Below are 21,277 nucleotides of genomic sequence, written 5' to 3'. Positions count from 1 at the left end.
ATAAGGTCCCTCCCCAGGAAATCAAGCCTCTTCTCCCGACCGTAAGCTCTGTGGGTTGCCAAAACTTAGTGCGCCTCCACCCTATGATCCGGCTGCGTGGATCTGTGATGTATGCGGAGTTACTAATTCTCAGCGTAGAGAGGTCTGTTCAAGAAGACCCGGAGTTGTAGCTCTCACCTTTCATTTGCTAAACGCTGACAGCAATTCCCCCGTTCTAAATACAGCCCCCCTTTCACAGCAGTGCTCCTTATCAGCTCCAGCCCTCCCCTTCTTACACAAGTCTCATACTAAAATATCCCTTTTAACCCTGTCTGGGAATCTCCCTCCCCAGCCCCATGTCAATTCTCAGATCAAGAGCTTGTTTTAATTAGAGTAGATGACAGACCCAATAAATATACTCTTATAAAACCTATCCCTGTGGGACCTTTCCCTGAAGTTACTGCTCAGTTCGTAATCTCTCCCTCATGTCCGGTAAATTTACTGGGGGCAGATTTATTATCACAGTTCCGCTCCAGAATACAATTCCAAGATGATGGTCAGATGGTCCTTGCGTTATATAACTCCTATGCAGATGAATATAAAGAGATGTGTATCCTACTTGCCCTTCCCACAGTTATGATGGTCCTGATGGACCCAGATTCTCCCCCAATAATGCCTGTAGAACCAGTAAAAGTGTTTCTCAAACCTGGTGCCCCTTTTTCTAAAGTCCATCAATACCCTTTGAAATATGATCAGGAGCAGTGTCTCAAGGGGCAAATACAAATGTTATTCGATAATGGTGCCCTGATACCCTGTGTTTCCCCATGTAACACACCCTTGTTTCCCGTTAAGAAAAAGACCCCACCCGGCCAACCCCCTGTGTACCGGCTGGTACAAGATCTACAGGCATTTAATGCAGTTACTGTTCCAGAAACTCCGGTGGTGCCTAAGCCACATACTCTTTTGTCCCAGATATCTCAGGATGCTGCTTGGTTCATGGTTATCGATCTTGCCAATGTCTTCTTCAGCTTTCCAGTTCTGTTTGCATTCATTTATCAGGGATGACAATTGACGTGGACAGTTATGCCAAAGGGGGGCCAGTCATAGCCCAAGAGTGTCAGGCCTACCTTGCCACTTATGGCCCCTTGCAAACAGGAGAGACTATGGCCACCCCACACGGTGTATATAGTGTCCTTAACCAAGTACAACCTAGCCACATGTCCATGGCTAGACAGCTGCGATTTCGGTGTGCTATTCTCATGCCTACTAATGTGACTTTGAAAAGGTGCACTGTCCTGAACCCCGCTACTCTTCTCCTAGTTCCCCTGGATCCAAAGGGGGGAGGAGTAGGTGACATAAGGAGTAGGTGACATGAGCAAGGACACTCTTTTTCTTTCTAGAATGGATCCAGAGGAACAAGATTAGGTTTCCAAACTATATGATTGTCTAGAATTGATGTCTCAGGAAACGGCTGGTCTCTAGTGTGCCTATTCTAATGCTGATTTTGAGCTTTTTGTAGATGGATCCCGTCACCAAGATGACCAAGGACGCTTCTGTACCAGATATGCTGTGGTCTCAGAACATGAGTTAATCAAAGCAGAGTCAATGCCAGCTCATATGTCTGCACAAGCAAACTAGCAGAAGGTAAGACTGTAAATATCTACACTGATTCCAGGTATGCTTTTGGCATTACACACGGTTCTGGGCCTATCTGGAGAGCCAGGGCTTTCCTGACAGCAAATGGCCACCCCTTTAAATATGCTGAGGCAGTCCAGCAACTTATGAATGCACTACAGCTTCCCACCCAAACAGGCATCATAAAGGTAAAGGCACATACTAAAGGCACTGATGGACGGACAAAAGGGTAACGCACTGGCAGACCAGGCTGCCAAGAAAGCAGCAAGCACTCCTGTGGCCTCTCAAGTACATCACCTAGACACCCCACCATCTCCACTTGTGTTGAAAGACATCTTAGCCCGGTTACAAGAACAGGCAAGTAAGGAGGAGAAAAATAGGTGGCAAAAGATAGGGGCTTGCTCTGATACCGTCACTGGACTATGGGGGAGGGGTGAAAAGGTCTGCCTACCACAGGTACTGTACCCAATGATGGCACAGGTTCTGCACGGGAATGTGCACCACTCGAAGACGGCCATGTGTGACACCCTACAGAAACAATGGATTGCCCCCGGGTTTTCCACCTGCGCAGAAAGGCAGGTACAGAGCTGCATGATATGTGCCACACATAATCAGAGTAGGACAGTGAAAACCCCATCCAAACACACTCCCCGGCCCTTTAACCAATTCCAGAGACTGCAGATTGATTATATTCAGTTACCCAGGGTAGGGACGTATGAGTATGTGTTGGTCTGCATTGATTTATTTTCAGGTTGGTCAGAAGCCTACCCAGTTGCCAAAGCTACGGCTAAGACAGCGGTGAAGAAACTGATGGCTGAGATCATATGCAGGTATGGAGTTCCTGAAGTCATTGAAAGCGATCAGGGTTCCCATTTTACTGGAGAGATCATGTCAGAGGTAATGGCAGCACTGGGGGTAAGTCAAGCATTGCATACTCCATCCGCAGAGTAGTGGAAAAGTGAAGAGACTAAATGGAACTCTTAAGCTTAAAATCCAGAAGGCAATGGCAGAGACTGGTAAACCATGGACAGAATGCCTTCCTCTAGTTTTGTTTTCAGTAAGATATATCCCAAACAGGAAGCCAGGACGACTGTCACCGTATGAGATTCTGTTTGGCAGGGGCCCCAATTTTGAATGTTTCTTTCCACAACAGTTGCAGCTCAAGTACCAGGACTTGACTAGCTATGTGCAGGCCTTACATGGACACCTTGCCAGAGTGCATTTAACCGTTTTCAGTTCTTTTCCAGACCCAGACAAGGTTCCTGGACACCATCCCTTTGTGCCAGGAGACCTGGTGTATGTGAAAAAGTTTGTGTGCAGAGATTGTCTCCAGACAAGATTTGAAGGACCCCACACGGTGATCCTGGTCACCCCCACTGCAGTAAAACTTGAAGGAAAGAGCACCTGGATTCACGCCTCATATTGTAAAAGAGACCAAACCAGTGTTTAGTCACAGTAGTGACTGAAGGGAAATGTTGCTGTTGTTTTTGATCCTGGAACTGAGGGCTATCCTCGCCCCTACCTTTTCGGCCCCTATTGTAAAAATAAGAATTCTGGTCCCATTATTCTCTGGGTAAACCTGACAGCCCCGGCAAATATCTGGCGATTTGATTTTTGTGATGTAGTCAAGTGCCCCGAGACTGAACGGGTGGTAGAGGAGACCATCCAGTTTTATATGTGTGTTACCAGAAATGACAACAATAACCGTTATTATTGGTCAGATGCTGCCTGGAATACGGGTGATGATTGGGGATATAAACCTAGTGAAGCCATGTTCCCTAAGGATGGGACGGGTAGGAGTCTTCGTGAGAGAATGCATCTAACAGCCCTTCTGCAACCACTTAGGGGCTGTAAATGGGGTAAAAGTTGTCACCCCCTCCTCCTAAATCTCGAAAGCCCCCAATCTGCTGACCTGCAGACATTTATACTGGGAAGGCATTATAATTATGTATTTAGTAGTGGATACCATGGGAATTTAGGCCCAGGTGAGCGTTTGCAAAATGTAGTCAATGAAGTGATCCCCATTCCAGCTCTCAGTTGGCAAGAGGTTTTCTCCATAGAAACACAAACAGCCCCAAGGAAAAACCTATGGTTAGAATGGGTGAGATACAATGTAAGAGTCCAGAATATCTCTGTAGGATGTATTGCTTGTGCTGCTGCGAATACACACCTATACACACATGCATTGCTTTTCCCTGATGACAACACCACCGCCTGTGTCATGAATCTGTTGAAAGGTTTGAAGTCCACTGATTGCCCAGATTATGTCCCACTAATTCATGAGGCACCTAAACTAAAGGTCCCAGGAGAAGTAACCGTATTAGCTGACAATTACACCTGCTATAATTCCCACGACACCACAGGTACACTAGTAGGGATCTTCGAGACAGGTTTCTACAAAGGGAGCAGTTCTCTAGATACTGATTTGCTAATCAAACATACACAATATATGTACGACATTTATTGGTTATGTGGAGATGGTAAGCTCCGTCCTAGGTTGCCTAATGCCTGGATAGGCCAATGCACCCTTGTTAAACTAGCCATGCAGTTCAAGATTTTACTTTGAGATCCAAAGATACCTGATGAACCTACCAGAAAGAGGAGAAGTCTCGATCAGCTCTACATGAGTTATGAAGAAGATCCACTAGTATATATTGATGCCATTGGAGTGCCAAGGGGGGTGCCTGACCAGTTTAAAGCCCAGAACCAGATTTATGCCGGCTTTGCTTCTATAATCCCACAGGTGCAGATTAATAAAAATGTTGAATGGATCAAATATATATATATATTACAGTGAACAAAGATTTGTCAATTATAGCTGTGATGCCTTCCAGGGTATAGTTGAGGATTTGGGCCCTAATACTTGTATGACCCGTGCTGCAACCCGACCTAAGAGAATTACACTGAATCCTGTCCAGACAAGATCACATGCAGTGACATAAGCTGACACAGGATTGTGGTTGGTGGATACTGGAGACACTAACTTTTGGGAGTAGGCTGACAGTAATCCTTTTGGGAAGGAGCTGTAGACCAGCATGTCATGTCGCCCCCACCACCAGAGAACCAACCACATCAGGTAGGGTAAGACAGATACAGGAGTATTATCCCTGGAGGCCCTCTGACTAGCTATGCAAAAACAATTGGCTGACCCTGAGAACCAACCTTTCTCATTTTACAGACAAATAAAGACAATATGATGGACGTATAAGTACACCTGGGCAGGCCTAGGTAGTTAGTGAAAGCAACTCCGATTGGCACCTTCCTCAATCAAGAAGTAGACCCACCAGAGTACGATGGTACTGATCCAGGGGAGATCCCTAAGTACATTCCCCTCAAGAGAGTAGACAGAACCCCCCATTCTCAGATGATGCTAAGAGATTTAGTTTAGGGACAGTGGGAGAACTCCATGTGAGGTTAGTGAAGGGTTCAGCTGCCTGGAGGCCTCTCATTAGGGGAGAGTTTCTGAGGTGTCTGGATGAAGAAATCCACCTCCCCTTTTCCCATCACATGGACAGTCTCGAAGGATCTTTCTTTAGGGGAAAAACTTAGTATTTAGGGGGGATTGTCAAGGTGAGAATATATATCTTATACTTTTTGTACTGCTATACTCTTATACTGTGAAACAATAACTTTTTCCTATGCTTGCAGATATAACTGTATTTAAAATGGCTGCCAGTATTCACCTTTATCCTTGTTATGTATGTAATACTAAAATTTGTTTTTTGGTGTATTTCTGTGTGTATTAGGAAATTCTGCACTAGGATAACTAGTGATGAAACCAAAAGCGTTGCTATCTCTGCTCTTCTCTACACCGATTTCACAAAGTTATCTGATGAAGATGTTGAAGCCAAGCGCATGGCTATCTTCAAAAGATCCCCACTACTGTTATCAATAATTGTTATTCGTAAATTCTAGTATACAGGGGGGACGGGTACGCCGCAACAGACATGGCTGGTAACATGGCACCAGCCATGTGAAGACCAGTACCCCTCGAGCTTAAAGCTTGGGATAGTATCTCTGATGCTGGACATTAATTAACAAAATTTATCTAGGGGGGAATGTGAAGGAAGAAATTAAGAAAGAATCTCCATTTTTGTGCCTTTCGACTCCATTTTGTTTTGATATAAATTTTGTTAGTAGGCTTTTGTTAGTAGGCTAAACTTTACCGCTGGTATGAGACCTTGATTGTTGCAACTTGGTCAGATCATGAGACTGAGGGTATGAAACCTTGATGAGACCTTGATTGTTGCAACTTGGACAGAACATGAGACTGAGGGTGTATTGTTCTACAAAACTTTGACGCACAGATTGTTCCTGTATTCTTATAGGCTAAGAACCGTGAGCGTGTTCTTATGCTGATTGGTTGAAGTGTAATTTCTATGATTATAATAAAGTCATGCAGAATAAACGGGGGCAGAGATCAGCTCGATCCCCCATACAGAGACACACGTCTCCGTCTGGTCATTTTCAGTTGCCGGCAACACTTTATATATTAATTTGGAAATCACTGGGTTAACCGTGAAGGATCACTTTAAATCCTCCCTCAACACATATATATCTGTGAAAGAGCTGGAGAGTGATTTGTTTTTAAGCGTGATTTGTCTTAAAAAGGTTGTCCAGGACATTTAACATTGATGCCGTATCCTAAGGATAGGTCATCAATGTCTGATCGTGGGGGTGCGACATCCGCGCCCTCCACTGCCAATTGGCTGTTTCCTTTGTTGGCCGGAATTGCTCAGTTTTGAAGCTGCACAGCACAACTTTGTGAACTGTGTAGTTCACGGCCGCAGGGCTAAAACGTCAACTGAGTTGTACAGCTCCATAGCTGAGCAGTTTTGGTCGATACTGGCAACAACTGATCGGCAGTCTCCCAACTGATCAGACGTTGATGACCTTTTCTAATGATTGGCCATCGATGTTAATGTCCGGCCAACACCTTTAAGTGTAACTTGCGATTCAGTGAAGAGGTATTTGGGAATCCTGCATCAAATACCTGTGTGCATTTCTACCTAACTCATAAATTTAATTGCATGTTCTTATTTTACTTGTTTTTTTTCTACAGGTCACAAGTCTCATCTTATCTTTAGCTATATTTGTGGTAAGGGTTAGCTACATTGTGTTTAAGGATGCATTCTGAGGTATAGGTATACTCACAAAGGGTTACTAAAAGGAACAGTTGAATAGCTAATTATAATAGGGTTGAACAATTAATATAATGTTCAATTCTCTAGTTGCCTACTCCTGGCCTAATGGATATTGATCATGTGCACTAAAGAAATACACCAGACACAGTCAGCTGTAACTCTCCTTGATCAATGTGTGGCTCAGCTCCAAGAAGGGGAGTTTATTAGTCAAACACAATGTTATATATCTCCTGTAAGGGGGCTCGGATAGCTCTAAAATGGGAGTGATCGGATGTATTCCATTGGTTAGTGGGTTGGGCATGAGCAAGTCCATGGGCGGATCCATGAGGTCATCAGGTTGGGCGTCATCTTGGATACCAGACCACACGGTCTGCTGGTACAGGAAATGGCAGCCATCTTCAGTGTCTTCATTGTTCATCTTGGATACCAGAGCACACGGCTCTGGTAGAGGAGATGGCAGCCATCTTAAGTGTCTTACTTTGTCTGAGGAAAACTTATGTAAGGTTAAACAATACATGTTATGGGTTGCTTTTCTCAATTACCTTATGTGTTGAGGTTAATTAAGTATTTGATCTTATGGCTCTCCTCAACAATTACAGTTAGGAAGAGGCTTATAAGGCTAAAGGTACCTTCACACTGAACAACTTAACAACGATATCGCTAGCGATCCGTGACGTTGCAGCGTCCTGGATAGCGATATCGTTGTGTTTGACACGCAGCAGCGGTCAGGATCCTGCTGTGACATCGTTGGTCGGAGCTAGAAGGCCAGCACCTTATTTCGTCGCTGGATCTCCCGCATACATCGCTGAGTCGGCGTGTGTGACCCCGATTCAGCGATGTCTTCACTGGTAACCAGGGTAAACATCGGGTTACTAAGCGCAGGGCCGCGCTTAGTAACCCGATATTTACCCTGGTTACCAGTGTAAATGTAAAAAAAACCAAACACTACATACTTACATTCCGGTGTCTGTCGGGTCCCACGGCGTTCTGCTTCCCTGCACTGTGTCAGCGCTGGCTGGCCGTAAAGCAGGGCACAGCGGTGACGTCACCGCTCTGCTTTACGGACGGCGCTTACAGTGCAGGGAAGCAGAACGCCGGGGGACCCGACAGACACCGGAATGTAAGTATGTAGTGTTTGGTTTTTTTTACATTTACACTGGTAACCAGGGTAAACATCGGTTTACTAAGTGCGGCCCTGCGCTTAGTAACCCGATGTTTACCCTGGTTACCCGGGGACTTCGGCATCGTTGGTCGCTGGAGAGCTGTCTGTGTGACAGCTGTCCAGCGACCACACAGCGACGCTGCAGCGATCGGCATCGTTGTCTAGATCGCTGCAGCGTCGCTAAATGTGACGGTACCTTAAGTGCACACGGTGCAGAATTGCCGCGGAAATGTCCGCGGCAATTCTGCGCCTCCTGCCGCGGGTATATCGCATGCAGAATTAGCATGCATATACCCGCAGAAAACTAGCGTTTTGCAAGCATAATTAGCTTGCAGAATGCTAGCGTTTTCCAAGCGATCTGTAGCATCGCTTGGAAAACTGATTGACAGGTTGGTCACACTTGTCAAACATAGTGTTTGACAAGGATGACCAACTTTTTACTATAGATGCAGCCTATGCAGCATCTATAGTAAAAGGTAGAATGTTAAAAATAATAATAAAAAAAAAATGGTTATACTCACCTTCTGGTGGTCAGACCTCCTCAGTGGCTTCCGTTATAGATGCTGTGTGTTCAGGACCTTCCATTGACGTAGCGGTCACGTGACCGCGACGTCATCGCAGGTCCTTCACACACACCACGGAAGCCGCTGAGGAGGTCGGGCCGCCAGAAGGTGAGTATATCGCTATTTTTTATTTTAATTCTTTTTTTTTTTTTTTTTACCAATTATATGGTGCCCAGTCCGTGGAGGAGAGTCTCCTCTCCTCCACCCTGGGTACCAACCGCACATGATCTGCTTACTTCCCGCATGGTGTGCATAGCCCCATGCGGGAAGTAAGCAGATCAATGCACTCCTATGTGTGCAGAATCGCCGCGATTCCGCAAATTTAATGAACATGCTGCGTTTTTTTCTGGAATGCGATTCCGCTCAGGAAAAAAATGCAGCATGTGCACAAAAAATGCGGATTGCATTCTATTAAATAGGATGCTTAATGTTAGCGTTTTTTTCGCGGTTTTATAGCGAAAAAATGCGAAAAAAACGCAAAAAATCTGCTACGTGTGCACACAGCCTAAGGAGGAGAGGTTTGAGGGGTACTACTCGAACCTATTTGTGGTCCCGAAGAAGGATGGAACAGGGAGGCCCATCCTGGACCTAAAACTCCTAAACAAATTTGTCAAGGTCCAGCACTTCAGGATACAGTCCCTCCGCTCTGTCATCTCCTCGATGGAGAAGGGGGAGTTCCTAGCGTCCATCGACATCAGGGATGCATACCTTCACATCCCGATCTTTCCCGCTCACCAGAAGTTCCTGTGCTTCACTGTCCGAGAGGAACATTTCCAGTTCACAGCTTTGCCCTTCGGCCTCGCGACCGCCCCAGAGTGTTCACGAAGGTCATGGCGGCCGTCTTATCCATTTTTCGCACTCGGGGCATGGTCAGTTTGCCTTACCTAGATGACCTTCTAATCAAGGGACCGTCCTTCCAGGGCTGTGCGGAGTTCATGCCCATCACTATGGGTACTCTTTCTCGCCTGGGCTGGATGATAAACCTAAGCAAGTCTTCCCCCGTTCTATCTCAGCAGATATTCTTTTTAGGTATGACCGTGGACACTTCTCGAGGGTTGGTGATTCTTCCTCAACACAAGGTTTTAGCCCTTCAAACTTTGTCGTCCTTATCCTCACTCCATCCGCTTCTGCATGGGTCTCCTGGGCAAGATGATGAAGGCAATAGAAGCTCTTCCCTTCGCCCTGCTACACCTCCGCCCTCTGCAGCATGAGTTTCTGGCAGCCTGGGATAGGAATCTGTTCTCCTTCGACCGACGGTGCCGTTTGTACCCCCGCGGGTTAAGCAGGTGCTCGGGTGATGGACGTTGTATTCTTCCCTCATCCAGGGGAAATCCTTTCTCCCAGTTCATTAGCTGGTGGTCACTACCTACGCCAGCCTCCGCGGCTGGAGAGCTGTCTTCCGTCACTGCCCAGGAGAGTTGGTCACCTCTGGAATCGCGCCATCCGATCATCGTCCTGGAGATTCGGGTGATTGGATTGTCCCTGCGGCGTTTCCATCTTCTGGCGGGTCACCCCATCCTAGTTCAATCGAACAATGGTGGCATATATCAATCAAGGGGGGCAACAGCAGCAAGGCGGCAATGTGCGAGGTGGAACACAAACTCCGCTGGGCCGAGAGAAACCACTCGGTCTTCTCGGCAGTTCACGTCCCGGGTGTGGAAAACTGGGCGGCAGACTTGACTTCTTCCGGAGGTCTTCCAACAGACCAACAGATTTGTCTTCCCTGGGGGACTCCGGATGTGGATCTGATGGCATCAAGACTAAACGCCAAGGTGCCAGAGGTCATAGCTCGGTCCCGGGTTTCAGAAGCCATTGGGGCGGACGCACTGGTTCTTCCGTGGCATCAGTATAGTCTTCCGTACGTGTTTCCCCCACTTCCGTTACTCCCGAGGGTCATCAGGAAGATCAAGGCGAAGGGGGTACCAGTGATCCTGGTCGCACCGGACTGGCCATGCTGGGCGTGGTACGCAGAGTTGGTGCAACTTGTTGTCGGCGTCCCCTGTCAACTCCCTGATCGTCCGGACTTACTCTCCCATGGCCCAATTTGCCACCAGAACTCAGGGGCCCTGTGTTTAACGGCATGGCCATTGAAACATGGGTCCTAACCCAAGCTGGGTTCTCCAAAGAAGTAGTTTCCACCATGATTAGCATTCGGAAGCCTGTATCGGTGCGCATCTATCACCGCACCTGGAAAACTTTTTTCGCATGGTGTAGAGACGGCGGTCATCCTCTTGTCTTCTCCATCCCCACCATATTGGAGTTTCTTCTTCAGTCCTGTCTGGACTCTGGTCTAGAGCTTAGGTCTCTCAAAGGTCAAGTTTCCGCTTTATCTGTTTTGTTCCAGGACAGGATCGCTTCCAAGCCGCAAGTGAGGATTTCTTTCTCGCTTCATTGGGGGACACAGGTAATCATGGGTGTATGCTGCTGTCGCTAGGAGGCTGACACTATGCAAATAAAGAAGAAGTAGCTCCTCCCCGGCAGTATACACCCTCCGACAGGCACCAGGCAACTTAGTTTTTGCTTAGTGTCTGTAGGAGGCGGACCTGGATCTAACACAAGATCCGCATTTGTTCTTTCCTTTCAGGTTTTTTGTGTGTGTTTATTAATTCTTTTCCTTTCTGTTTCAGATGCTTCTTTTGGGGCTACAGGGTGCAGTTCTTCTCACCCTGATTCCCGCAGTAAGCGACCGAGAGAGCAGTGTGGTATCACCCACATCGCACTCTCTCGGATCCGCTGGGCAGGACTGCGATTCATGTTACCCTGGGGTGTTCATGTCTCGCTATTGGTGGCCAGTCCTTGCCCTGATCCCCCCTCATCCCTCTCCTCGGAGTGGGCTGAGAGGAAGACGGTGGTCACATCCAGTGTCCCCATCCCCCTGTTTAGGGGTCGACGCAGTCTTCTGCGCTGGCTGAAACAGCGCGGGAAGGAGGACTTCTTTCCAGGACCCTTTCCTCGGTACGAGGGCTCCTGACGCGTTCCTCGTCCTCAGGTAAGGGGATCTTCAATCAACAACGCGGCAGTACCCCCCCTCTCTCCCTCAAGGGACCCCTATCTGCCACCTAGCAGGGAGCACAGGATGGCGGTACCTCTCTGCGCCACACCATCAGCGCCGATCCCCCGTTTCTTCAACCGCTAGAGCGGCAGGCACACCACAGGGGGTCGCTCGTTTTAAAAATTTGCGCCGTTTTCTTCGGGCGCGCGCCATTTCTTTTCCTCCTTCGGCTGTTTGCCGGCTTGTCATGCCCCCAGCATCTTGCCCGGCCCTGTGTCCCCGCAGGCACGCCTCCCCGGGATACAGCGCCGACGGGGGGCATTTTTTCTCTGGAGGTTTTTTTTTATTATTATTATTTCACTCCCTCTTCGGAGCCTGGCCACGCCCACTTTCGGCGCGGTTTTCCGTGGAGCCGACTTCCTCTTCCTGCCTGGCCTCCACTACCAGGATCCCCGGGGTACACAGTCTACCTCACTGCCGCCGTCGCTGGGTTCCGGTAGGCTTGCGCTGCTCTTCCCCTGGCCTGCACTCCTCCCTGCAGTATTGTCCCTGCAATTACTGCAAGTGGTTCTATCTCCACCTATGTCCACCCCCGCAGGGGCCCCCGGCTTTACCACTACGGTCATCCACAACGCCTGGGCCCGCTGTAAGAAAAAGTGGGCTTCAGGTCAGCCATCTCCTTTCTGCCCGTCCTGCTTTCTTCCCATAATGTCCGTCCCTCAGGAAGCTCCTATGTCTCGGGATGAGTGCACCCCCCCACTCCCCCGGAGTGGCTGTTGCAATGTCTCAATCAGTGTCTGACCTTACAAAAGTGTCTCAGTCTCTGGTCCAGGCACTTGAACGTATCCCGCTTCTCTCTAATGCCACCAGTGCCACGAACGCCTCACACGGCGATTCGCTCGCACCTGTCCAAGACCCTCACAGAGGCAGGCTGGACAAAAGAGACAGAAAAAGGACCTTATCTAGATCCTCTCCTAGTTCCCTGGACCACATCGGGATACCCCTATCTGCCCGTTCCCCCTCCTCGCAGGCGGCCGTCGGGTCTGATCTAACCTCTGTCGGATTCTGACTCGGATGCAGATCAGACTTCTGATACACAGGATATGGTCGATAGCCTTATTTCAGCTATTATTCAAACGCTTGAACTTAAGGAGGATGAGGCAAGCTCTCAGGACGTTGCGTTTAAACGGGTTAAACGTCCCTCTAGGGTTTTTCCTAATCACAGGGAGTTCGACAACACTACCTCTACACACTGGGAAAACCCTGGTAAACGTTTCCCTGGCAGGAAACGGCTAGACGTCTTGTACCCTTTTCACTCCGACCTTGTCAGCAAATTGCCCGAGTCTCCTAAGGTCGACCCACCTGTGTCCAGGCTATCCTCTCAGACGGTTCTGTCTATTCCGGACGCGGCCTCTCTTAAGGATCCCACGGACAGACAAATCGAGGCATTAGCCAAATCGGCTTTTGAGGCTGCCGGAGCCTCCCTCTGCCCTATTTTTGCCTCCTCATGGGTAGCCAAGGCCGTGTCAGCCTGGGCCAAAACCCTGCGCAGAGGCATTGTGGCCTCTGCTCCTGCAGAGGAACTGTCTGATTTAGCGGATCAGATTTCTCTTGCGGGTAAATACTTCGTGAATGCCTCCCTTGATGCGGCGGCCTGCTCGGCTAGGGCTAATAGTAACATTGTAGCCATTTGCCGGGTCCTTTGGCTAAAAGCGTGGAAGGCAGATCCTGCTTCTAAAAAATCCCTCACTGGTCTACCCTTCCAGGGTTCTAGACTCTTCGGCACGCAGCTGGATCAAATGATCTCGGACGCTACGGGTGGTAAGAGTACCTCCTTACCCCAGTCCAAGCCAAAATGTACCTTCAACAGGAAGGGCCCCCAGTCTTTTCATCCCTTTTGGTCCTCTGCCTCCGCAGCAAACCCCAATCAGGACCGCTCTTCCTCACAAGGAGACCGGAGGAAGCCTTCCTTCAGGCCTCCCCCGCGCTGGAGAGCTAAGAGCTACCCCTCCAAAACCACCTGGACCTGGAGGCCACAGGTCTTCTAATAAATGACGGGTCGCCCCCACCTGGAAATCCTTCCAGGGTGGGAGGCCGACTTCTTCTGTTCTCAGAAGTCTGGCTATCGGTAGTCGACGACGCCTGGGTCAGGGAGATCGTCACTTCAGGCTACAAAATGGAATTTTCTTCGTCCCCAGGAAGACGTTTTCTACTCTCTCGTCCTCCCAAACAGTCCTCTCATCTCCCAGGGTTTCTCCAGTTCGTCGATTCACTCCCCGCCTCAGGAGTCATAGTTCCGGTTCCTTATCACGAGCGGTTTTCAGGTTTTTACTCGAATCTGTTCATGGTCCCAAAGAAGGACGGCTCTCTCCATCCAATTTTGGATCTCAAGTGGTTAAACCGCTATCTCAGGATTCGACACTTCAGGATGGAATCACTACGCTTGGTGGTCACGTCCATGGAACCAGGGGAGTTCCTGGGTTCCGTGGACATTCGGGATGCGTACTTCCATGTTCCGATTTGCGTACAGCATCAGAGGTTTCTCCGGTTCGCGATCCAAGATCATTACCAGTTCACGGCTCTCCCCTTCGGGCTGGCCTCTGCTCCCAGGGTCTTTACGAAGGTCATGGCAGCCGTTATGGCCATTCTACGTTCAAAGGGGATTCTGGTAATCCCTTACCTCGACGACCTCTTGATCAAGGGTTCGTCCCGTCGGGATTGCAGCCAGAGCCTCCAGCTTACTCTGGACACGCTCATTCGCCTCGGTTGGATAATCAACTACCAGAAGTCATACTTGATCCCGACCCAACGATTGGAATTCCTGGGTATGAAATTCGACACTTCTCAGGCTCAGGTCTTCCTCCCCAAGGAGACGTTCCTTTCTCTTCGTCGGGGTGTCAGCGCTAAAGGGTCCGAACCCGCTGTCCCTCCGCCTCGCCATGAGGGTTCTGGGGAAAATGGTCGCTTCAATCGAAGCGGTTCCCTATGCTCAGTTCCACTCTCGTCCCCTCCAGCTGGCCCTTCTAGCCGCCTGGGATAGGAATCCGCTTTCCCTGGACCGTCCGTTCTGCTTTTCTTCCAAGGTGAAACAGTCCCTCTCTTGGTGGACGCTGTCCACCTCCATTCTGTGCGGAAGGTCATTTCTCCCTCCCTGCTGGCAGGTTATCACCACCGACGCCAGTCTCCAGGGTTGGGGAGCGGTCTTTCTCCACCTCACGGCCCAGGGCCGCTGGACTGTTCAAGAGGCACGTCTTCCTATCAACCTCTTGGAACTCCGAGCCATCTTCCTAGCCCTCGTCCACGGGCAGTCCCTCCTCTCGGGAAAGCCGGTCCGCGTTCAGTCGGACAACGCCACAGCCGTGGCCTACATAAACCACCAGGGAGGGACTCGCAGCGGTCAAGTCATGACGGAAGTGGCAAAGATTCTGCGCTGGGCGGAGAGCCACGTTCCCTTTCTCTCAGCCGTCCACATCCCAGGGGTGGACAATTGGGAAGTTGACTTTCTAAGTCACCAAGGCATCGTGGCGGGCGAGTGGTCTCTCCTTCCCTCAATCTTCAACCAGATTTGTCAGCGGTGGGGCGTCCCAGACGTCGACTTAATGGCCTCCCGGGAGAACCACAAGGTTCCCCAGTACGTTTCCAGATCTCGGGATCCGATGGCCGTCGGATGCGACGCTCTTGTGATCTCGTGGGCCCAGTTCCAGTTCCAAATGCCCAATCTGTTCCCTCCCCTCCCCTTGATCCCGAGAATCGTCAAAAAGATCAAGTCGGAAGGGGTCCCCGTGCTCTTGGTAGCTCCAGATTGGCCTCGCAGGGCTTAGCATGTTCACCAGTTCCGCGTACTATCGGACGTTCCATGGAGGCTACCGGATTTACCGGATCTTCTTTCGCAGGGGCCCCTCTTCCACCCGAATTCTCGGTCTCTGAATTTAATGGTATGGCCGTTGAGGCCGTGGTCCTGAAGGACAAGGGTTTTTCTCACAGCGTCATCCAGACTATGATAAGGGTGAGGAAACCGGCTTCCTCGCGTATCTACCACAGATGTTGGAAGGCCTTTTTCCGATGGTGCGAGGTCAACGGTCTGTTTCCTATGACCTTTTCCCTTCCATCCCTTCTCAGTTTTCTTCAAGCGGGTCTCAATTCGGGACTTTCCCTTAGCACTTTGAAGGGTCAGATTTCCGCTCTGTCCATCCTTTTTCAAAGGGACATAGCCTCCCTTCCTCAGGTTGTTGAGGGAGGATCTAAAGTGATCCTTCACGGTTAACTCAGTGATTTCCAAATTAATCTACAGGGCGTTGCCGGCAACTGAAAATGACCAGACGGAGACGTGTGCCTCTGTTTGGTGGGATCAAGCAGATCTCTGAGCCCCCGTTTATTGTGTATGACTTTTCATAGTCATAGAAATTATACTTCAACCAATCAGCATAAGAACACGCTCACAGTTCTTAACCTATAAGAATGCAGGAACAGTCTGTGCGTCAGTCTCGTAGAAGAATACACGCTCAGTCTCATGTCCTGTCTAGATTGCAACAATCAAGGTCTCATAACTGTAAACTTTAGCCTAGTAACAAAATTTATCTTATAACAGCAAAATGGAGTCGAAAAACACAAAATGGAGAATCTCTCTTAATTTGTCCCTTCACAAGGTGAGGACCTTTGTTCAGGGGGTCTTGCATATAGCTCCCCCCTATCATTCTCCTGTCGAGCCTTGGGATCTCAACCTCGTCTTAAACGCCCTCCAGCGGGCGCCTTTTGAACCAATCCAGGACATTTCCTTCTCCCTTCTATCTTGGAAGGTAGCCTTCTTGGTCGCCATCACCTCCATCAGAAGAGTGTCGGAGCTGGCGGCATTATCCTGTCGTCCTCCCTTTTTGGTCCTGCACCAGGACAAGGTGGTTCTTCAGCTGGTTCCTTCCTTCTTACCGAAGGTAGTCTCGTCCTTTCACATCAGTGAGGACATCGTCCTCCCTTCCTTGTGCCCTTCCCCGGTTCATCCCTTGGAGAAATCGCTTCACAAGTTGGATGTGGTCAGGGCTATCCGGGTTTATCTTTCCAGAACTGCTCCTTTTCGTCAGGCCGATCCTCTGTTCATCGTCTCGGAAGGGCGTCAACAGGGGCTCCCAGCCTCCAAGTCCACAATTGCTCGTTGGATCCGTTCGGCGGTTCTGGAGGCATACCGTGTCCAAGACAAATGGCCCCCTTCGGGGGTGAAGGCTCACTCTAACCGGGCTGTGGGAGCTTCTTGGGCAGTTCGTCAACAAGCTTCGGCCTCGCAGGTTTGCAAGGCCGCAACGTGGTCATCCATTCACACCTTTGTAAAATTCTACAGCGTGCATACTCGGGCTTCTGCGGACGCGAGCCTGGGTAGGAAGATATTGCAGGCAGCGGTTTCTCACCGGCCGACCTAACTCCTCTTTTTCTGCGGAATATCCCGCCCTAGGGACTGCTTTTGGACGTCTCATGGTTACCTGTGTCCCCCAATGAAGCGAGAAAGAAAGAGGGATTTTTGGTTCTTACCGTAAAATCTTTCTTGGAGCCTTCATTGGGGGACACAGCACCCTCCCTTTACGTTGTACCGTGTTGGCCAACGGCCGTTGTTGTGGGTTGGTACATAGGTTGAGTTTGATATCACTTGTTCCTACTACTGCTTTTGCACCAACTGAGTTGCCTGGTGCCTGTCGGAGGGTGTATACTGCCGGGGAGGAGCTACTTCTTCTTTATTTGCATAGTATCAGCCTCCTATCGACAGCAGCATACACCCATGGTTACCTGTGTCCCCCAATGAAGGCTCCAAGAAAGATTTTACGGTAAGAACCAAAAATCCCTCTTTTCATTCAGGGGGTCTCCCACGTGGTACCTCCCTATAGGATGCCTGGGATCTTAACTTGGTCCTGGGTGTTCTACAGGAGTCTCCTTTTCAACTACTGCGGGACGTTTTGCTAACCCACCTTTCGTGGAAGGTCGTGATGACGTCAATCGGGCGAGTTTCAGAGCTGGCCGCTCTGTCCTGTCGAGCTCCTTTTATAATTTTCCACCAGAACAATGGTGGTTCTCAGGCCATTCTCATCCTCCTTGTCCAAAGTGGTATCCTCCTTGTCCAAAGTGGTCTCCTCCTTTCACCTTAACGAGGACATTGTCCTGCCCTCATTTTGCACAGCTCCTGTACACCAGGTTGAAAGGGCTCTACACATTCTGGATCTGGTTAGAGCTCTCAGAAGGTATGTCTCATGGATGGCGCCTTTCCGTCAGACGCGTTGTTCGTGTTTCCTGAAAGTCACAGGAAGGGACTAGCCGCTTTAAAGTCTACAATAGCCAGGTGGATACGCTCGGTTGTTCACCATGCTTACCGTGTCAGGGGCAAGCCTGTCCCAGTAGGGATTAAAGGCACACTCCACTCGGTCGGGGGGTACTTCTTGAGCCATTCGGCACCAGGCGTTGGTGGAACAGGTTTGTAAAGCTGTGACTTGCTCCAGTCTGCACACATTTTCGAGGCATTACAATATTCACACTCAGACTTCAGCAGATGCGGGCCTGGGCAGACGGATCCTGCAGTCGGCGGTAGCACATCTCTAGACAGTTGGTACTTATGTCTATACTTATGCCTACTGCGCCAACAGCATTTCAGAGTAAAACAGACCAGGCAGCGATAAAGCAGCAGGTCTGTGATTCATGCCTCCAGTGTTTTTGGCAGCATGAGCCTCTTGATGGGTTCTCTTTAATGAGCCAAAGTCTTTATCATACACGTGATGAAATGTTTTGGTTTCTTATTTCCTAAAGCCGTTTCCCAAGAAGTGATATTTATTATAAAATATATTGTATCCTTATTATGATATATTTCCTTTTGTTTCTATATAGTCTTTTGTGCACTGTTTTTCTGATTTGCGGTCTCTTCAGTATCTCTGTAGAATCACTGTCAGCTGCTCAGGCTACCGTGCACACCGTGCCTCAGTACGTGACATTTTAACCTGGATGCTTTGTTTCTGAGCAATGAATCAGAGAGGGAAACTAAGCGGGTATTATCTGGGTATGAAGTAAAATTGAACCTGGGATTGCTAGTTTTGCAGTTGCCTATTTTAACCAATGCTGTAACTATCGTAGGTTGAAGTTTTGGCACAGATTCCTGTTAACCCAACGGTCAAAAAAGTCAAAACCGCTTTGGCCCAAACACCATCACCATCCAAATTGGGGATTTTGAAGTCTGCAGGTAAAACTCCTGTTGCAATGACACAGGCGACTGGAAAGGTGTCAAGCAAATCCCCTGAAATGGCCTCCTACAAAGAGGTAGCTGCTAAGGTACGTGCTTTTTGCTCTCATCAGGTTGATAGTGGTTTGTGGTCTTATAACTTTTTCTACCGTATTTGCCCTTATAGGTTTGTGTACAGCTTTGCATCATTTTTATTTCTAATTTCCTTATTTAATGTAAAGTTGAGCAGCCTTCTAAATAGACTTCCTTAAATCTACCATTTTGCTTCTGATGAATGTCTAGAAGTCCTTTTATCTAGCTTCGTGATATGCAAAAATTGTTAGACTGAAACTTAGTGGTTACTTTTAGTTTAAAATAAGAACATTTTTGGACTCACCATAAAATTCCTTTATTGGGGAACACCAGAAACCAAGGGTGACTGCTGCTGCCAATAGGTGGCTGAAACTAAGAATTACACTTCTATCCTGCAGATTACATCCCCTTGCAGACGCCGTACTAAACTACTTAGTGAGGAGGCAGTAGGAGAAGCTGTACAACTACTAAGAACGGTACAGTAGAACAGAGTAAATTCATAGGCCACAATGGAAATAACACATCCCAAAGGGACATTGGAGCTCTGCCACCCCATCAAAGGTTAGGAGAAAGGGATTTTATGGCAAGTATAAAAATCCTCTTCTCTTGGTCGCTTCATTGAGAGGGACACAGGAAACCATGAGATGGCCCAAGGTTGGGGATCAGATGAACACCAAGGTGTAAAGAGAGAGCCTGAGGGATCGGATGTACAATAAACCAGATGATTATCGCTTGCTCTTCCACCCTGTCGACTCGAAGATATGAGCGCTAACATTTTGAGAACTTGTGGATGGGGGACCAGGTCACAGCCTACAGAACTGCAGAACAGGAGCTTAATGATGAATGGTTCAGGAAGTTCCCCCCCAACTGGGTGGAGTGAGTCTTAATTCCTAGGGGAGGCATTCTGTCCTTAGCCAGATACACTTCTAGAATGGTAAAACGTATCCAGTGAGCAATGGAGACCTTAAAGATCTTGTAGAGATCCTTCTGGAAGGACAAACGGAGTCTGAATATCTGAATGAAGCAGTCATCGACAGACGCACTGCTCTGACCATGTCCAACGTGCGTAAAAATTATTCAGTCAGATGAGAAAAGAGATATGAACAGAAGGAAGGTAGAACACTTTCCTCATTAGGGTTGAAAATTTACCTTACGGAGAAAAGAATGCATTATAGAAATAAAAGGAACGGAGAGCTTTACAGGAGAGAGCCACCAGCTGGAAAATGGTCTAATGGAAGTATTGGCTACCAGGAGAGCAACCTAACAGGAGAGCAAGAGTGAGGAGATGTGAGCCATATCCTGAAGGAAAGGTCTGATTTAGGGACCTGGAAGCCAGATGCTTCTAAAAAGGAGTAGTCTGGCCAGAAAACTTTTCCTATATTTAGCTGAGACACGGACTCAAAACCCATCTGCAAGAAAGCGAGAAGGGCATAGTGGTAACATGGTGAGATACACACCAACTAATAAAGGCCTTCCAACTACGAAGATGGGAAATTGACAAGAAGGGGCCTCCGTGCTCCAATCAGAATGATCGGGAAAAACTGAAGACTTTAGAATTTCAGCTTCAACAACCATGCCGTTAAAGTGAGCGACCGCGAATATCTGTGTAAGAAGGCACCCTGGGAAGTGATCCGGATGATCCAGTAGTTTCCAAGGACCAGGCTGAGAGGAGATTGATTACTTAAGCGTACCAGGATCTTCTGGGGCTATGCAGATGACGGGAATTCCTTCCGACGTGATTTTATTGAGCAATTTCGTTCAGTCTGAATGGCATGAGGTCAACGTCTGAAATCGCAACCACCAGAAACAAATCTGGCTGACATTTTTGTGAAGAGAACACCTCCAACCAAAAGCCTTTTTTTGGCTTAGGAAATCTATAGCCTAGTAGTTCACTGTGGATATATGGACCACTGAGATTGCTGAAATTCTTAATTCTGCTGATTCTGGTTGGTGTTATGCCATGGCGGTGGCACCGTCAAACACTATGTTCAATGAGGCCTGAGCAGAACAGTTGTCAGCTGTAAACGGGACAAAGCAGAAACTCGGACTGCATCCGGAAATGATCCTGCCATCCAGATGAGGATTCGGCCTAACCCTTGGCAGACTATACTCCGCCATCTTTTGTATCAGGACCACAGAGAGGCCCGTTTCCCTATCTAGAGGAGAAAAGAGAAAGATTAGAAAAAAAAATACCAGCGGCAGAGACAACTTTTTTTCAAGTGTACTTCTTGGTGTGCGCCTCCTGGTGGCAGCAACACACCCCTATGGTTTCCTGTGTACCCCAATGACGCCCACTGAGAAAGTGATTTATTAACTGTTAAACAACTGTATCTCAATGGATATATCATCTGGAAGAGTATGCATAAGATATACCTCATATTGTGGGTGAAAAAAAGATGGGTACTACTTCTACCTGATGTTTTCTTTAGCAAATACTTAAATCCCCCTGTTATTCCTCCTGGAAATGTTGACAACTGTCAAGACAAAGACCCCATCCACTTAGTGCGGACACCGTCAGATTCATCC

The 21,277-nt window shown here is 48.5% G+C and overlaps 1 protein-coding gene across 1 annotated transcript in view; it reads left to right on the top strand.

The window, feature by feature from the left end:
- The window catches only part of LOC143808396 (uncharacterized), a 52,207-nt gene that overhangs the window by 15,080 nt on the left and 15,850 nt on the right, over positions 1-21,277 (top strand). The window contains exon 10 of the mRNA XM_077290995.1: positions 18,574-18,768. Within this exon, the coding sequence (XP_077147110.1) occupies positions 18,574-18,768 (195 nt within the window). The remainder of the gene's footprint in view (positions 1-18,573; positions 18,769-21,277) is intronic.

The sequence above is a fragment of the Ranitomeya variabilis genome, chromosome 2, assembly GCF_051348905.1.
Source record: "Ranitomeya variabilis isolate aRanVar5 chromosome 2, aRanVar5.hap1, whole genome shotgun sequence".
In the NCBI taxonomy this organism is placed as follows: Eukaryota; Metazoa; Chordata; class Amphibia; order Anura; family Dendrobatidae; genus Ranitomeya; species Ranitomeya variabilis.
Note: the sequence above shows the minus strand (reverse complement) of the source record. Positions and strands in the feature narration are given on the sequence as shown.